We start from the raw sequence: 15413 nt of genomic DNA, 5'->3' as shown, positions 1-15413 counted from the left end.
AAATAACAGATGTGCTGAAACTAACTAAAATGAGAATACACAATAAACTAAATGGTTCGGAACACACAATGAGAGATGAGGGAGGACGCAAACAATAAATAAAATGGAAGGAGGACCAGGAGAGAAACACAGCTCATATTCGACAGAAAAGAAAGGGGAGAAGCAAAACAGAACATGACGCACACCGACAGGAGACTACCAAAGTAAAACAGGAAGAAATGGCAACATACACACTGAGACGGAGACAGATACACAGAGGCATGACTGCATACTTATGTTAGGGTACCTGGGTCGCTGACTCAGTGTTTTGTGTCTTTTGGTTTTGTCTTTGAGTTTTGTTTTTCATCATGTTCTCTGTGTATTTTGTATTTCCTTGGTTAGTTCACTTCTGCTCATGAGTTTATTCAGTATTTCTAGTTGTGATCTTAGTTTGGAGAAGACACATAGGGGCAAACAAACAGGACACATACAAGACCAAAACTAGAACTGGTTCAAATCCATTCATCACTAATTTGATTCTTCACTTTCACGATGAGGCTTTAACGTCTGAAAATCTCCTGATCAGTAAAGTGTTCCAGTCCAAACTCTGCAGTGTTTTTAATATTATCTCTGACAGAATCTAAAATCAACTTTAAGTCGGGAAATAACTTTCACCATTCTGGATCCTGTTGTGTCTTGCAAAAACGTTCATGTTATTCCCACTATCGATTTTACTGTCTACCTCTGATTCATCACGTCTCTGTGACTGAGACCCTTTTCACTTTACTTTTTTGCTGTTTATTCTCAGTGTTCTACCTTTTTACAGAATATAGCAATAATTTAGAAAGTCTTCATACATCACAGCACCCTCCCACCTCACTTGACAATCTGTAAACCCCTAAAGAACACAGAAAAGGCCCCACAAATACAAAAAAAGAGAAAAGTTTCAGACAATTTACCCATGATGCAGCTGAGTCTAAATACATACTCACACATCTGCTAACAGACATGTACCTGGACATGCTCAGACTGGAATGTAACCAATATCAGTGATGTAAACAACAGTCACATCTAGTGTTCAGATTCTGGTATTGCTTCGCAAAGCATGAGATGCAATGAACCTGTCAGTTTCACCTCTCACATTTGGCTCTTTAAAGGGTCTATAACATTAATATAAAGAATAAAAAGCTGTTGCCCCACATGCATGAGGAATAGTTGACATTTGCAGATTAGGATAAAAGCACCCAAATAGCCTTTGTACAAAATGTGTTTAGAAATTAGTTACTAGATTCTAAAAAGACAAATTTCAAGCACTGGGAAGTGATAGGGTAGTTAATGATAATGTAACCTGGTGTTATTTATGACAGATAGCAAACTGAATCTGCTCACACTGAGTGTGGAGCTTTAATGGGCTGCTGGGGTCATTATGGATGGCTCAAATAGAAGAGCTGATATAAAAAACCTTCAAGATTTAAAGATTGATTACTTTTCACTGAGTATTTACAGTTTCAAGTATGACATTGGGTTGTCAAAGAACCTCCAATCAAGCACTGGGTAGCCACAATAAAAACATTCAATGCATGGAACAGCTAACCCGCAGTTTAAGATTACAACAAGCTAAATGTGATACTTTAGTCTTTTGTGAAAAATACACAAGTTCTTTTTGTTCTGTTTTTTTTTATATAAATATTGAGTGCTATATGGTTTTTAAGTTTGGAGTAGAGCTGTTTTATTTAGCCTTGATGTAATAAAATAAAATGAAATAATAATCAAAATAAATTTATAAAAACTTAAAAATATTAAAAACACTGCATGTCCTCTTTAAACATAAAATGTCGAATACAGATGATCAAGTAAATAAGTATCAGGATGTTACAGCAAGCACAGGTGGAGCGAAACCTAAATAATTTGCTTTTTCAATGTAATTAATTTTTATTTAATTAAAATTTAGATCCTAGTGAATCTACTAAAAGAAAAAAATGAAACAATTTTTGATGTTCCAGAAAGTTTTACGTGTGGTTAGATTGCTTCATATTTTCTGTGTGGATTAGTTACACACAAATGATTGTACACATTTCTAAAGCTTAGTTTATACTTGCAGATCACAATGTATGGATTTTCAGCCTTTTTAAAACATATTTCTCTTCATATGTTCCTCCTGGTCACAGGAGGGAACAGAGCCAACAGAGTTTGAGTGTGTGAGTAAAGACAGGGAGCCGCAGCGTCTTTAACGAGAAGTTGAGATAAGTATTCTGGAGCTGGACCATTTAGTGCTCTAGAAAATCTTAAAATAAGTTCTAAAATCTACTGGGAGCTAATGTAAAGGGAATAAAATAAGGGGCAAGTTGAGTTAGTGTGGCCGCAGCATTTTGTATTGCTTGGAGACGTGAAACAGGTGATTTGTCTAAGCAAGTAAAAAGGGCATTACAATAATCTAAAGACGATGACTGAAATGAATGAAAAATTGTCTCTACTTCAGAGGAGAAGACTATAGCTCTCAATGTGGTATAGTTTTTTTTAAATGAAAGAAAGATTATTCAGATCAATTTTATATGTGAGTTGAAGTTCAGCGAGAAATCAAATATTACACCGGCACTGGTCTTTGAAGATGAGAAAAAGGAAGCAATCACTTGACTGACTCTTGAATGTGCACAACAATTAGCTATAATCATGGCCTCAGTCTTGTTGGAGTTTAAAACAAAGCCACTAATCTGTAAAAAGAAGCAACCAGTCTAGGGTGGACCGCCAATGCAGCTGGTGAATTTTAAAAGACATGTACAGAAGGACATTTAAAGCTGAATGTTATTGGCATGGAAATATTAATAAATGCCAGAAATAGAATGGCCTGTATGGTAAATGCAAGGCGAACTCCCAACTCCAAAGAGAATGAGTGATGTCAGGTAAAGGACCGAAGCCGGATGAAAAAAAAAAATAGCATTATAGGCGCCATAAAAAGACAGAGAAACAACAAAGAAAGTTATTTCAGATAAATAAGAAGAAAACCAGGCTAGTGTTGAGTCAGAGATAGAAGAGACGTAGGCTGCCGGGGGATTCCCATGATTCACTGAGTGTTTCTTCTTCAGTCACCTTTCTCACTCACTATGTGTTAATAAACCTCTCTGCACTGAATCACACTTGTTATTAATCTTGAGCTCTCTTCCACAGCATGTCCTTGTCCTGTCTTCATCACCTAATCCAACCAACCCCTCCCTGAGCCTGGTTCTGCCGGAGGTTTCTTCCTCTTAAACTCAATTAGGTATAAACTTACTGTCATCCAAACTGTGTGTGATTCTAAGTACACGTCCCTTTATCAATTATATATAATTACTAAATTATGAAAAGAGTTGAACAAGCTCACAAATTCCGCTTCATTTAGTAATTGCTGTGCTCTCAGAGAAGGCCCCACAGTAAGCTATAGAAAGGTTTATTTGTATTGTAATTATTTCTATTGAATTTGTATTGAAATCTATGAAAAAACATCTTCTTTCATCCCTATCCTAATGAGGACAAACGTGATCTTTCTCTTAGTATTTACCTTGGCTGTATGTTTGGGGTTTTTATCCTGCTACAGAAGGCATTTGGGGCCAATAAACAATCATTTATATGTCTGAAAGCATTCTTTGTTTGCAGCATTTTTTCACACCTGCTAAAAACTTTGGCACAGCACTTTATATGCACCTCAAAACAAACAAACAAACAAAAAATAATGCAGAGACATGCTTGCTTGAAGCTTTATTGTTGCAAAAAAATAAACAAGAGGAAATAAGAAGTTTTCTCTGCAGAGAGAAAAAAATCATAATCAGTCCTTTGGTAACAAGTCTGCTCTTATTAAAGACAAGACTGCTTTAAAGATCGCCTCAGAGACAGCCCAGTTTGTGTTGGCTGGTCATTTTGTTATGACAGAGAGAGAAAAACTATAATGCTCCAAAATGAAATGAAGTAAGAGCGAGCAAAACACAAACACCATCATACATCAGTGTGTGTTTTATGGGAATTTCATGCTCCAGCATCAGTCCAAGAATGATCAGATGTTCTTGGCGCAGACAGATGGCAGATGAGCATCACACCACATATCATCCCAGCACTTGAAAACTGAAAGGTTCAAAAGTAGAAATCACACAAATCAAAGCCCAAACACTTGTTAACAAGCTGTTATTAGTTGTATCTTTGATCACAGAAACTATTCACACACATTAATAATTCATATTAATAATTGTGTTCTAATTTACCTCCACGATTTATCTGAAGGCAGTCCTGATTGCGATCATTATTGGGCTCTCTAAAGCACCACTTTTTATAGGTAAAACTGGTCTCATCACTCCACAACCACTTACCCTCCTAGAAGGAAGAAATTGGACTTATTGGTTCAGACAGGCCAAAATGTTGAGCCTACTCAGAGTCCTAGCAGATCATCTGACTTTAAGCACACAGCTTGAAGTCTTGAAGCTGCTGTACCTGCATTAGTTGCCCTACAAACCCATACGGAAAAGAAATAGTAAAAACATATATGATTTATATATGATTTACTCATGAAAGTGGCCACTTTCTCATTACTTTCATATATTTTTTTTGTAAGTATCCAAAACATACAAGTTTCATTATATAATTTTTCAAGAGATCTTATATGTGTTTTCACTCTTGTATGCTTTTCATACAAGTTTCATACAAGACAGATACAAACTTTATAAGATTTATATATATCCTTTCCATATGGGAATGCATATGAAAGAGCAGTGATGTTCAGAGTGATACCATTAGATATAAATCAACACACATTGTTTTTTTTAATTAATCACTGATCCCAACAAAGAGAGGAAATACCTTCAACAGGCGTAAACATTTTACCACACAGCATTCAATTAATTTTCAAAAATGTACTGTCACTGATATGCTGCTAAGCTATGGTGGTGAGTTTCAAAGCAGAGCCAGGGAGAACCCAATGAGAATCAATAAGAGAATAGATGATCAAATCGGAGTTAAATTCTTATCAATTCTCATGCCTACACCTGACAAATGATAAACAAAATACCTTTGATGCATCAGTTCCTCCAATCCAACTTTCTTTTTTGCCAGTCAGCCTCTGAATCTCACGGTACTCTTTGATGTTGCGAACTGATGCAAGATGTGCCCTCATGGACTTGCAGGATTTCTTCAATGGAGAAAGAAAGCGAGCAGAGGTTTTCAAAAATAATGAGTACGTAACAGTTAAAAGGATGTGGTTTAATCGGGTATTGAAGACAATACAAATAAGTTACCTCAGCATCAGCCCAACTCGCGACTGTTGAATTAAAGAAAAAGCAGCGATGACCGTATTTAGTCCAACCACCAGGACAACAAGGGGAACGAGGGGACCTCTTGACCACAATAATTGACCACAATAATTATACAAATAATAACTGAAAAGTTGCACAAGTAAGATTTGACACTGAAACATAAGTTAAGTGATTGACAGAGTACAGGTGTGATGAAGGCTCTACACTACAATGGCGGCCACACTTGATGATAATCACGGAGTGTGTGTCGGTCAGAATGTGCTTCCTATGCTTATGCAACCAAATGGTTGAGCACATAAGGCTTTTTCCATTGCTTTTTTTCTTGGTGTGGTACTTAAAGGGTTAAGTATGGCCTTTATAACAGCCAGACACTTGAAAACATCCTTTGTGTTACAAACATTGAGGTGATTTTTTGTCTGCTAATGATGACAATAATTATTGAAAATCTGGAAAATATTGTTCACCTGGGGGCATCAATCCCTCTACTTCATCTCTGGCCTCTGCACAGTGAAGACACAGACAAATTACCACCAAAAATATTGATTTTGACCATCAATTTTCTGCATATGATAATGATAAGAAAGGTGTATATTGTATTATTCATTTATATGTTTCATTAAAATTATATACATGATAAAAAATTATACAATGATACTCACCAGCAGCCGTGGTTAGAGCCACCATTGCACAGAGAAGTGCAGACACAGTTAGCAGCTTCATGGTGATTTTTAGTATCTTTGAACAAAACAGATACAAAATGAATAACAATTCATTAAAAACAGGACAGAAGAAAACCAATTGAATACCTTTTGTAGAATATTTTCTATTTCTTTTCATTATTAGCCAGAAACTACAACCACCAATTGTGAATGCTGAGCTGCTCTAGCACCAGCATTTATATAATGTTACATATCGTTAGCTTCATAGCATAAGTGCCTAAGTCATTTTTTGGTCAAATTGAGATTTTTGCCTAACTTTACTCCCCTACCACTGCTGCATCATCCTGTCCGTCTGTTTTCCGAAAACACAAAAAAATGACTTAGGCACTTATGCTATGAAGCTAACGATATATGTTTAACTGGAATGTAACACTGAAAATACTAACACATATATTTGTCAGTCATGCCTGCCAAACCTTCATCACATTTCTTTCTTTTCCAACCAAAACCAGAATAATTGCCTCACACCTAATTTGATTTCCTACTTACTTAATTTCACATACTGACTGAACCTCAACAGAGGTTTTATGAACACAACTACAGAACAATTAGTCTTATTAACCATGTTTTGAGTTCTAATATTACATAATAAAATACCCCTCCTGTTTAAAACAGCCAATAATGTGTTGCCGGCTCTTGAGCAGCCCATTGTGACTTTTTGGACCCATAATTGTCGTAAAAAAAATGAAGCCACAACATTTACTGTAATATGGGAGTGTTTTCAGAACCATCTTCTACAAAAACCTGAGTGAAACGTCTCTTTGTCATTGACAGACTTTCCTCATCATGTTGACACTTAGCAAAACACTATCTCACAATTATAATGATATCTGTGTCAATTTACTCAAATCTACTGCCACGATCATTTGATCCAATAGTTTGAGTCTTTTACGTTTTTTCTGATTGAACTTTATTTGTAATGTTTAAGTTTTTGTCTTTTAGTTTAGTCACTGGTTTTCCTGTTAAGTTGGTTATACTCCCGGTCAATGTTTTCTTATCGCTGTGTCACTCCCTGTTTTCTGTCTGAGTCTGTCATGTCTTCTGTATCTCGTCGTTCTTGTGTTGTGCTTTCATGTATGTTCTCTCGTGTCCCCTCTCACTCGTGTGCCCTTGACCCCTGTGTCATGCTCGTGTTGTCACAGTCTGTCTCACTGTTTCCTGTTTTATTTTGAGAGTCTAGTTTAGTTTTTCCCAGTATAGGTTTTAGTTTAATCTTTGTTGTTAATCTTTGCCCTTCTTTGTATTTAAGTCCTCAGTCTCTCCGTGTTCCTGTTCTGAAGTTTTTCCCCACATGTTTTTCCCCACATGTGCTTTGATCTTAGTTTAGTTTTTCCCAGTATAGGTTTTAGTTTAGTTTAATCTTTGTTCTCTTCTGCCCTTGTTTTTCATGTTTTTCTCAACCTCAATAAGCGGCTTGTTTTTTGTTCAAGGTTCAAGGTTCAAGGTTCTTTATTTGTCACATGCATAGTTATACAAGTATATATACAAGTATAACACAAAAACCCTAAACCCTTTTACCTGCCTCGGTCCACTCATGACCGATCCATTTCGGTTCACCTAATAAATACAGGTCTGCTGCTGTTACACCCCTGAAAACAGGGGGAAAAGAATCACGAGAGTGATTATGACTTGCGTATCTCATGCAGTTGTTTATTGCAGTGAAAATGAGCAGAAACTTTTCACATTCTGTACTGCTAAATGTCACATGGTGTAAGAAAAACACGAAATAATAAACTGAAATACTAAAGTGCTTACTATACATATACTTGAGCAGGTTTCCTAATAAAATGGTTGACAATAGCGGCGTTTTTAGCTCCTGCCTTTATCTTAATGGCCATTATACAGTACAAAACTGAGGCTCAAAACCGCCACGTACATGTGCATAAATCTCTAATATAATGCTTCTAAAGCTTACAAAACAATGAAGGGTTACCTCTTAGATATCTTAACAGTGTACACATTGAAAATATATCAACCTTTAAACACTTTTACCTGAAAAAAGGGGGAAAAGAATCATGAGAGTTATTATGACTTGCGTCTCTCATGCAGTGGTTTATTGCAGTGAGGAGAATGCTACAAAAGCCCCTAGTGGAGAACAGAGACACTACTAATCGATCCCAGAAAAGGCTTACTAGCCGATCAGTGATGTATAGATTGCAGTTCTCTTAAATAACATGAAAGCCATTAATATAACATGAAAAATAATAAACTCTTAACCATTTTCTTACCATATTTACATTATTTTTGTCTTTACATTAACTAATATGAATTTGTATTAACTGAACAGTTTTATATGCAGTAGTCCTTCAACCTGTCACACTGCCACAGCCCTTTTACACCTGCAGAGAGTAGTGGTGTGGTAGTTCCTGTTCCTAAATTCAGTTATGGTCAGATGGTCAGACATAAAGGAACGTGTGTATGCTCTTGAGCCTTACAGGCCACACAGAGAAGAAGATGCCATAGTAACTTTGCTCAGCTTGGTTTTTTATCTTTTAAAACAATTCAAATTCATATTTTTAGCAAGAGACTCTGAGAAGAGTTGACCTCTCACGTCACTCCTCATGTAGTGTTGCAACAAAAGTAGAGAAACAAAGATGTGATGTGACAAAAAAGGTCCTTCAGCTGGTATATGAGATTACTTGTTACTGACAGTGTTGGGAAGGTTACTTTTAAAATGTATTCCATTACAGAATACAGAATACATGCCCCAAAATGTATTTTATAACGTATTCTGTTATGTTACTCAATGAGAGTAACATATTCTGAATACTTTGGAATACTCAATACATTATAATGCTGTTTACAACTACATGAATGTACTATTGCTGTGTGATTTATTACTATTACTGAAGGTCTGCGGCTCCGAACTATAGTAAAGGGACCTCTGACTAATACGGCGGGGTCCCTGTCGGCTTCTAGCCGAAAAATAGCTTTACTTTGTTGTGTGGGTCAACTTTTCTTGCGAGAGACAGAGAGAGGTGTTGAAAGGCTGCTCCAACAGAACTTATTCTTTCGGAGGAAAACACGAACACGGTGTACAGTCGAGTCTTAATAGCTTACTTACAACTGGGCTCATCAGGCACTCTTCTTGGCTGCAGTGGTTATTATTATATTTACATGCTTCCAGCTCCCGCTCTCGATAACAACTCGTACTTTTCCACTCTCCTTTTTCTCCCTCCTCTTGCTCACAGACACATAACATGTATGGCAGTCCATTCTCCCTGCAGCACGGACTACACTGCCTATGAGGCTACATTCTTTAGAGCTATGCCTGTAGCATTCTGCCTATTAGCTTAGCACAACAACAACAACAAAAAGGCGCAGAGAGAGAGCGTCACCCTGTAACCATGGCAACCGTAACGCTGCTGCCTGGAACAACAGAACGTAGCTGTCAAACAAAACCCAAAAAGTCCTGGCCCGCCACAATATGAAACAGGAAACTACCACCGTGTAATCCATTTATTTCAACAAAGTAACTGTATTCTAAATACCACCTTTTTAAACGGTAACTGTAACAGAATACAGTTACTCATATTTTGTATTTTAAATACGTAACGTACGTAACGTACGTAACGTACGTAACCTACGTACGTAACCTTTACTTGTGAACAAGACCCCAAGATACTTAAACATCTCCACTTGGAGCAACAACACATCGGTGACCCAGAGCCAACACTCTGGGATTTTCTGGTTGAGGACACTGGCCTCAGATTTGGAGGTCCTGATTTTCATTTCTCATACTTCATACTTGGCTGCAAATCACTCCACTGTGAGCTTTAGGCCAACAGCTGACAAACCCAACACAACCACATCATCTGCAAAAAGCAGAGATAAGATTCTGAGGCTACCATAGTGGAAGCCTCCGGCCACTAGGCTGCACCTAGAAATTCTGTTCATAAAAACTAGGAAGAGAGTTGGAGACAAATGGCAACCCTGGCAGAATCCAACACCCACAGGGATCTAGTCTGACTTATTGCTGACAATTCAGACCAAGCTCTCACAATAGTTGTACAAGGAGAGAGTCAATCATAGCACCAGGTGAGAGATCCCATACTCCCAAAGCACCCCCCATAGGATACGTGGTCAAAGGACGTGGTTAAATGCCTTATGTCTTGCTCTCTGTCCATTCATCTCCCCCTTCTTTCATATTTTTTCTTGTCTTCTTCTGGGCCAGATTTTTCTTTTTGAATGTTGTCTTTTTTCTCATAGATCTCCTTGTCTTGGTTTTTAGATCATTGCTTAACTTTTACTCACTGACATTATGGATTATATGTTTGTTTTTCTAAAACAGTTCACTCATGGTGCATCACACTCACAAAATCACTCATCCACCATGTCAACAGAGAGAGAGAGAGATCAGGCATCACTGAAACAGTTATGAAACAGCACTAACTCAAAGACAAGTTCTTTTTTTTTTTTTTTACAAAACACATGATAAGATTTTAATAAAAATATTCTTACATTTTTCCAGATTATTCACCATACAGTAATATTGATAATCAATGTTTATGAGAGTTCTGATCATCCTGATCAACATTATTTTAACATCACAATGCAATTAATGCTCTATTTTCTATTTTCTGTTGATATAATTTTGATAAAAATTTTTAATTTCAATAGTTAAAATTTGACTCTGGTTTGAGACTGACATGAGACCCAGAATGACCGTCTGTAGATAAAAACACTGTCCAAATAAATGGAGCAGCCTCTGCAATGATCCACACACAGACTAGAATGAGCTTCAGTCCAGGAAACAGTGGAACAGAGCTTCTCTCTGTGAGGACAGAACATGCAGTTCTCATCAACACTTGGATCAAAACAGAAATAAAAGCATCTACAGCCACTGCACCACCTAAAATCCTCCACTGTAGCTCTCCAACCTTTTTTGTGAATGGGGTTTTATAAAATGCTCTCCATGCAGGTTTTACATGTGATCCCAGACCTATAGACAGTTAAAGTAGCCAGTCTCTTTGTGTCTAAGATTTGAGCATCCGCATTTATACAACTGAAAGTTTTTCAATCAGCAGCATTATCCTGTGTGTCTTTTCTACATAATTTAGTTTCTCAAGATCTACCAGGCTAAAACGAAAGGCTCATTTTGAGGCAGCATTGGCCTGATTCATATTACGGGTTCACAGCATAAATTTGCTCATATTTTTTTGTCTACCTCTGATTGACCATGTCTCTGTGATTGAGACTTTTTTCCCTTTACATTTTTGTTGCTTAGTCTCAGTGTTCTTCCACTTTACAGAGGACTATAGCTTCAAGAAAAGTAACACCAACCACTAAACATCAAAACAACAGAAAAAATGGCAGTACACACTAGTGATGGTAAATTAGATTCATTTTACTGAATCGAGTTTTAATGAGTCACTCACCAAAGTGAATTGGGTTTCTTGAGTCATTTGAGTCACTGAGTCAGTTGACCAGACAGTGCAAAAACGTATATTTTCACTCAAACTTAATTTGTTTCTCTTTTCATGTAAATCCTACTGCTAAGATGAATGATTGTAAAAGAAAACAACTATTTTATAGAGCAAAAAAGAGCAAAAAAAATCTAAAGGGAACATTTATTTATTTTTATTTTATTTTATTAGTATTTTCCTTAAATGTGTCAAATATATATTTTCTCATCTAAATGTCCACTAAGCTGTGAGCCAGGGGGCGGTAATGCGCCTTAACATTGGTTGCCAACCAAGAAGAAGAAGAAGCTGTGAGTCAGGAGGGAGGGGGTGAGTGTGTGATTCGTCTATGCTACGATTTAGCACAGGAAGGGAGGGGGTGAGTGAGTCAGTGATTCATTCAACTCGTTTGAGCTGTGAGCCAGGAGGGAGGGGGTGAGTGAGTCCTGAGTGATTCGCTTACGCTACGATTCAGCACAGCAAGGGAGGGAGTGAGTAACTCAAATGTGCTGTTAGCATGTTAGCAGAGCGATGCTACTGTGAACCGAGGAGCTATTGTCTTGATGTGGGCTTCTACTCAGGGTTTTTTCTTCCAGTTCAGAGCAGAAATGTTTTTGTTAAGAAACTGGCTGTTGTTTTTTCCCCACAATTTTAATTATAAGCTAGATATATTTCTACTAATGGAATTAGTTTGCTAACAGCAACAGGGATGAGTCAGTGAGTCAGTTGCGCTTGTGAATCATGATTCACGAGTCAGTAAAGTGATTCTCGAGTATTGAATGATTCGTTCACAAATCGAACATCACTAGTACACACACAAAAAAGAGAAAAGTTTCAGGAAATTTGCCCATGGAGCAACATGCTCCAAGACTCACTTATCCACCACATCTACTCAGAGAGAGAGAGAGAGAGAGAGAGAGCTCAGGCCTTGACTGAAGCAGTTATGGTTAAAAATGCTGAGTTAGAGATGACCTTAACTCTTATAAAACTATGTCTAAACTTAAGTTTTTTTGTTTTGTTTTGCTTTGTTTTGGGGGTTTTTTAAAAATATTTTTATTAGAATTTTTTTTCCATAGTAACAGACAATGACAAAAGAAAAAGTACACAAGAACCAGAACAGAACTTAGCTCAGGCAATACAAGGTTCTGAGGCACATACAAGGCAGTTGAGGTAAACCACAACCCCACCAGGAATCAAAACAAATCAAGAAGACGAATATTCAGGCAAATTAATTCAGTTTGGAAAGCCCCGCAACAAGGAGGATGAAAGTACAGGTCCAACGTATTTCAGATATGGGTCCCAGGTTCTGTGGGAAGAGTCCAAGGTGGAGTTGAGCATTCAAGTTATATATTCATTGGGAATACAGTCCATAACAATGATATGCCAGGATTTCTTCGTTGGGATTGCTGGCCTGCCTCAGAGGCGCACGATATTCTTCCTGGCCGCAAAAGATAACAGCTGGAACAGTCTCTTGTGTTTGCCTTTGATAACCAGATTTTCCATTACTCCCAGTATAAGACAGAGAGGGTCCAGAGGAACAACAGAGTTGAAAATAACTGAAAGCACCTTTCCAACATCAGACCAGACATATTGAATTTTCACACATGACCAAAAACAATGCATAAAATCACCCTCCTCCACATTACACTTCCAGCATAAAGGGGAGGAGTTTACATCTATTTTACTTTTTAAAGAGGGTGTGATGTATTCCCGATGAACAATTTTTAACTGAATTGATTTAGCCCGATTACAGACAGATATCTTAGAAGCACAGGCCCAAATCTCCTGCCAGTCTGGAACATTTATTGAGCGGCCTATAGGTTTCTTTCCCAGGCCTGTTTAGTACCCAGGAAGCGAGGGGCTGAGCTAGAGTTAAAAACCTTATAAAAGGAACTGATGGATTTTCCAGACTGCAGGGAGGACAAAGCATCCTCCACTGCGGACCTAGTAGGGTCCAACAATAGGGTGGTGTCATTAATTATAAAGTGCCTCAGTTGCAGGTATCTAAAAAATTCAAAATTTGAAGGCCAAAACATTGTTGAAGCTGCTGAAAGGAAAGAAGGGTCCGGCCTCTAAACAGATCACCCAAGTTAACCAGCCCCAAATTAGACCAGACCACAAAACCCCGGTCCAGACATCCAGGCAAGAAATAAGGGCCATTCATAACAGGAGCCAGGGAGGATGTCAAATGGGCCCGACCCTCCAAAGCACGGACAGACCTCCTGGCCTTGACAGAGCATAGGATAATAAGATTGTTGGAGAGTTTTTTGACTTGACTGATCTCTTTAAAAAATTAAACAGGGGACATTTGGACTGAGAGGATTCAATATCAAGCCAGATCGAGGTAGAGTCGCATCTGAGCCAGTCTGCGATCACTGTAAGATGAATAGCAAGTTGGTAAAGTCGCAGATTGGGTAAATCAACACCTTCAACTCGACTGGACATCTGGAGTGTGGCCATTTTAAGTCTGGGCCTTGGTAATCTCCTCTTTAACACGAATACCAGAAATTAAAACATCCTGTCTTACAGCCTGGGCTAGTGGTTCTTAAGTTTTGAAACATGTTTTGAAAACTATTACTTCTTCCCAAGGCTGCTTGCTAATTTATGATAAATGAGCCATGGTAAATGATTCTCACTTGGTGGCGCTTTGTATGGCTCATGTGTGTAGCCTGTTTTAAATAAAAACCTTTACATAACTTCTTTTATAGTGTGATCTTCACATAGTTTAAAGCAAAATTCACAGTATTAACTAATTCTGTCTTTGAGGATTCTAGCTTAGCCTAGCTATTAGCTTAGCTCTTAGTCACTTACAGCATGACTTCTTCACCTGGCACCCCCACAATTTACATATATATAGTGATTAATTTTGGGGTAGCATGTTTTTAAGGTTTGAAAGGCACAGCTATTGTTTTAAGAAAATATGTCTGATCTGTTGTGAAACTCTGGACACATATGGGATCACTTAAGGTTTTCCCTTAGGCAGCAGTTGTTCTTTATCTCTCTGAAACATTCTTTGGGTACTTTCCCAGCTGGGAATTTACTCAGGGCCTTTGTGATATGATGTTCTGCTTCCCTGGCCTCTGGCTGCTAAAAGGTTAGCGATGAAAACATAACTTTTCTGAAACAATGTCAGAACTTCAGTTTTTAAAACATGTTTTGAAAGCTGATACCTCTTCAGACTAATCAAGGCTGTATTGTAACTGGCCTTGTGCTGGCCCATGTGTGAGCCACCACTGGCAAACCTGATCTGGGCTGCCAAAGAGCCGTCATTCTTAGTGGTATGTGGGCCATGTGTAAGCACATTGTGTGGGCCAGGTCCGGGCCATACCAATTTTGCTATGTGGGAATGTATGTAATGTATATGCCAGATATGCCAGATATACATTATATCTGGATTTCACCATTATGGCTACGTTTAGGACCCTTTTGGCTAACTGTAGACACTCTTCTCAGTGCAAGAGAAACAGTCCTACAGTTGATGATTCATGACGTTGGGCCTTGTTGTGTATATGCATAAGAGAGGAGCAGAGGAAGTGGTCCGACTGGCCTAAGTGTGGGAGTTACCTGAATCTTTATGTTTGTATAAACATGAGGTGTTTATGAGGTGCCTGAGGAAAGCGGGGAGGATCATCAAGGACTCCAGTCACCCCAGCCATAAACTGTTCAGACTGCTTCCATCAGGAAGGAGGTTCTGCAGCATCCGGTCCCGTACCAGCAGACTGAGAGACAGCTTCTTCCACCAGGCCATCAGACTGCTGAACACGTCATAGACACCTCACCTTCACTACTGGAACTTTAACATTATGCACTCCATACTGTACAGTAATGCCACTGTTTTGCACATGTCTCAACTCTGTATATTTTTATATATTTTATTTATTGTTTACTCTATTTAATTTGTAAAATATGTGTACACACACACACACACACACACACACACACGTAGAAAAATATTTAGTATACACATCCAGAAATGCATATACTATTATATATTGTACATATATTTATTAGTTTCAGATGTAGCCATTCTTGTATTTTGC

At 38.0% G+C, this 15413-nt stretch overlaps 1 protein-coding gene across 5 annotated transcripts in view; it reads right to left on the bottom strand.

Moving 5' to 3' along the window:
* The window catches only part of LOC120730801 (type-2 ice-structuring protein-like), a 42655-nt gene that overhangs the window by 13140 nt on the left and 14102 nt on the right, over window positions 1-15413 (bottom strand). For 2 of the 5 annotated variants that reach the window (XM_040027287.1, XM_040027289.1), the window contains exons 6-9: window positions 5235-5331; window positions 5009-5128; window positions 4209-4317; window positions 3695-4071 (exon numbers count right to left, since the gene is read on the bottom strand). In XM_040027287.1, coding sequence (XP_039883221.1) covers window positions 4004-4071; window positions 4209-4317; window positions 5009-5128; window positions 5235-5331 — 394 coding nt within the window. In that variant the 3' untranslated portion in view covers window positions 3695-4003. Of the gene's footprint in view, window positions 1-3694; window positions 4072-4208; window positions 4318-5008; window positions 5129-5234; window positions 5332-5716; window positions 5753-5911; window positions 5994-10619; window positions 10746-10851; window positions 10984-15413 lie in introns of those variants that run through there. The other 3 variants (XM_040027292.1, XM_040027293.1, XM_040027290.1) reach the window with 3 other exon arrangements.

This window comes from Simochromis diagramma, unplaced genomic scaffold, assembly GCF_900408965.1.
Source record: "Simochromis diagramma unplaced genomic scaffold, fSimDia1.1 OVJJ01000766.1, whole genome shotgun sequence".
NCBI lineage: Eukaryota > Metazoa > Chordata > Actinopteri > Cichliformes > Cichlidae > Simochromis > Simochromis diagramma.
This window is presented reverse-complemented; position numbering and strand designations above follow the sequence as displayed.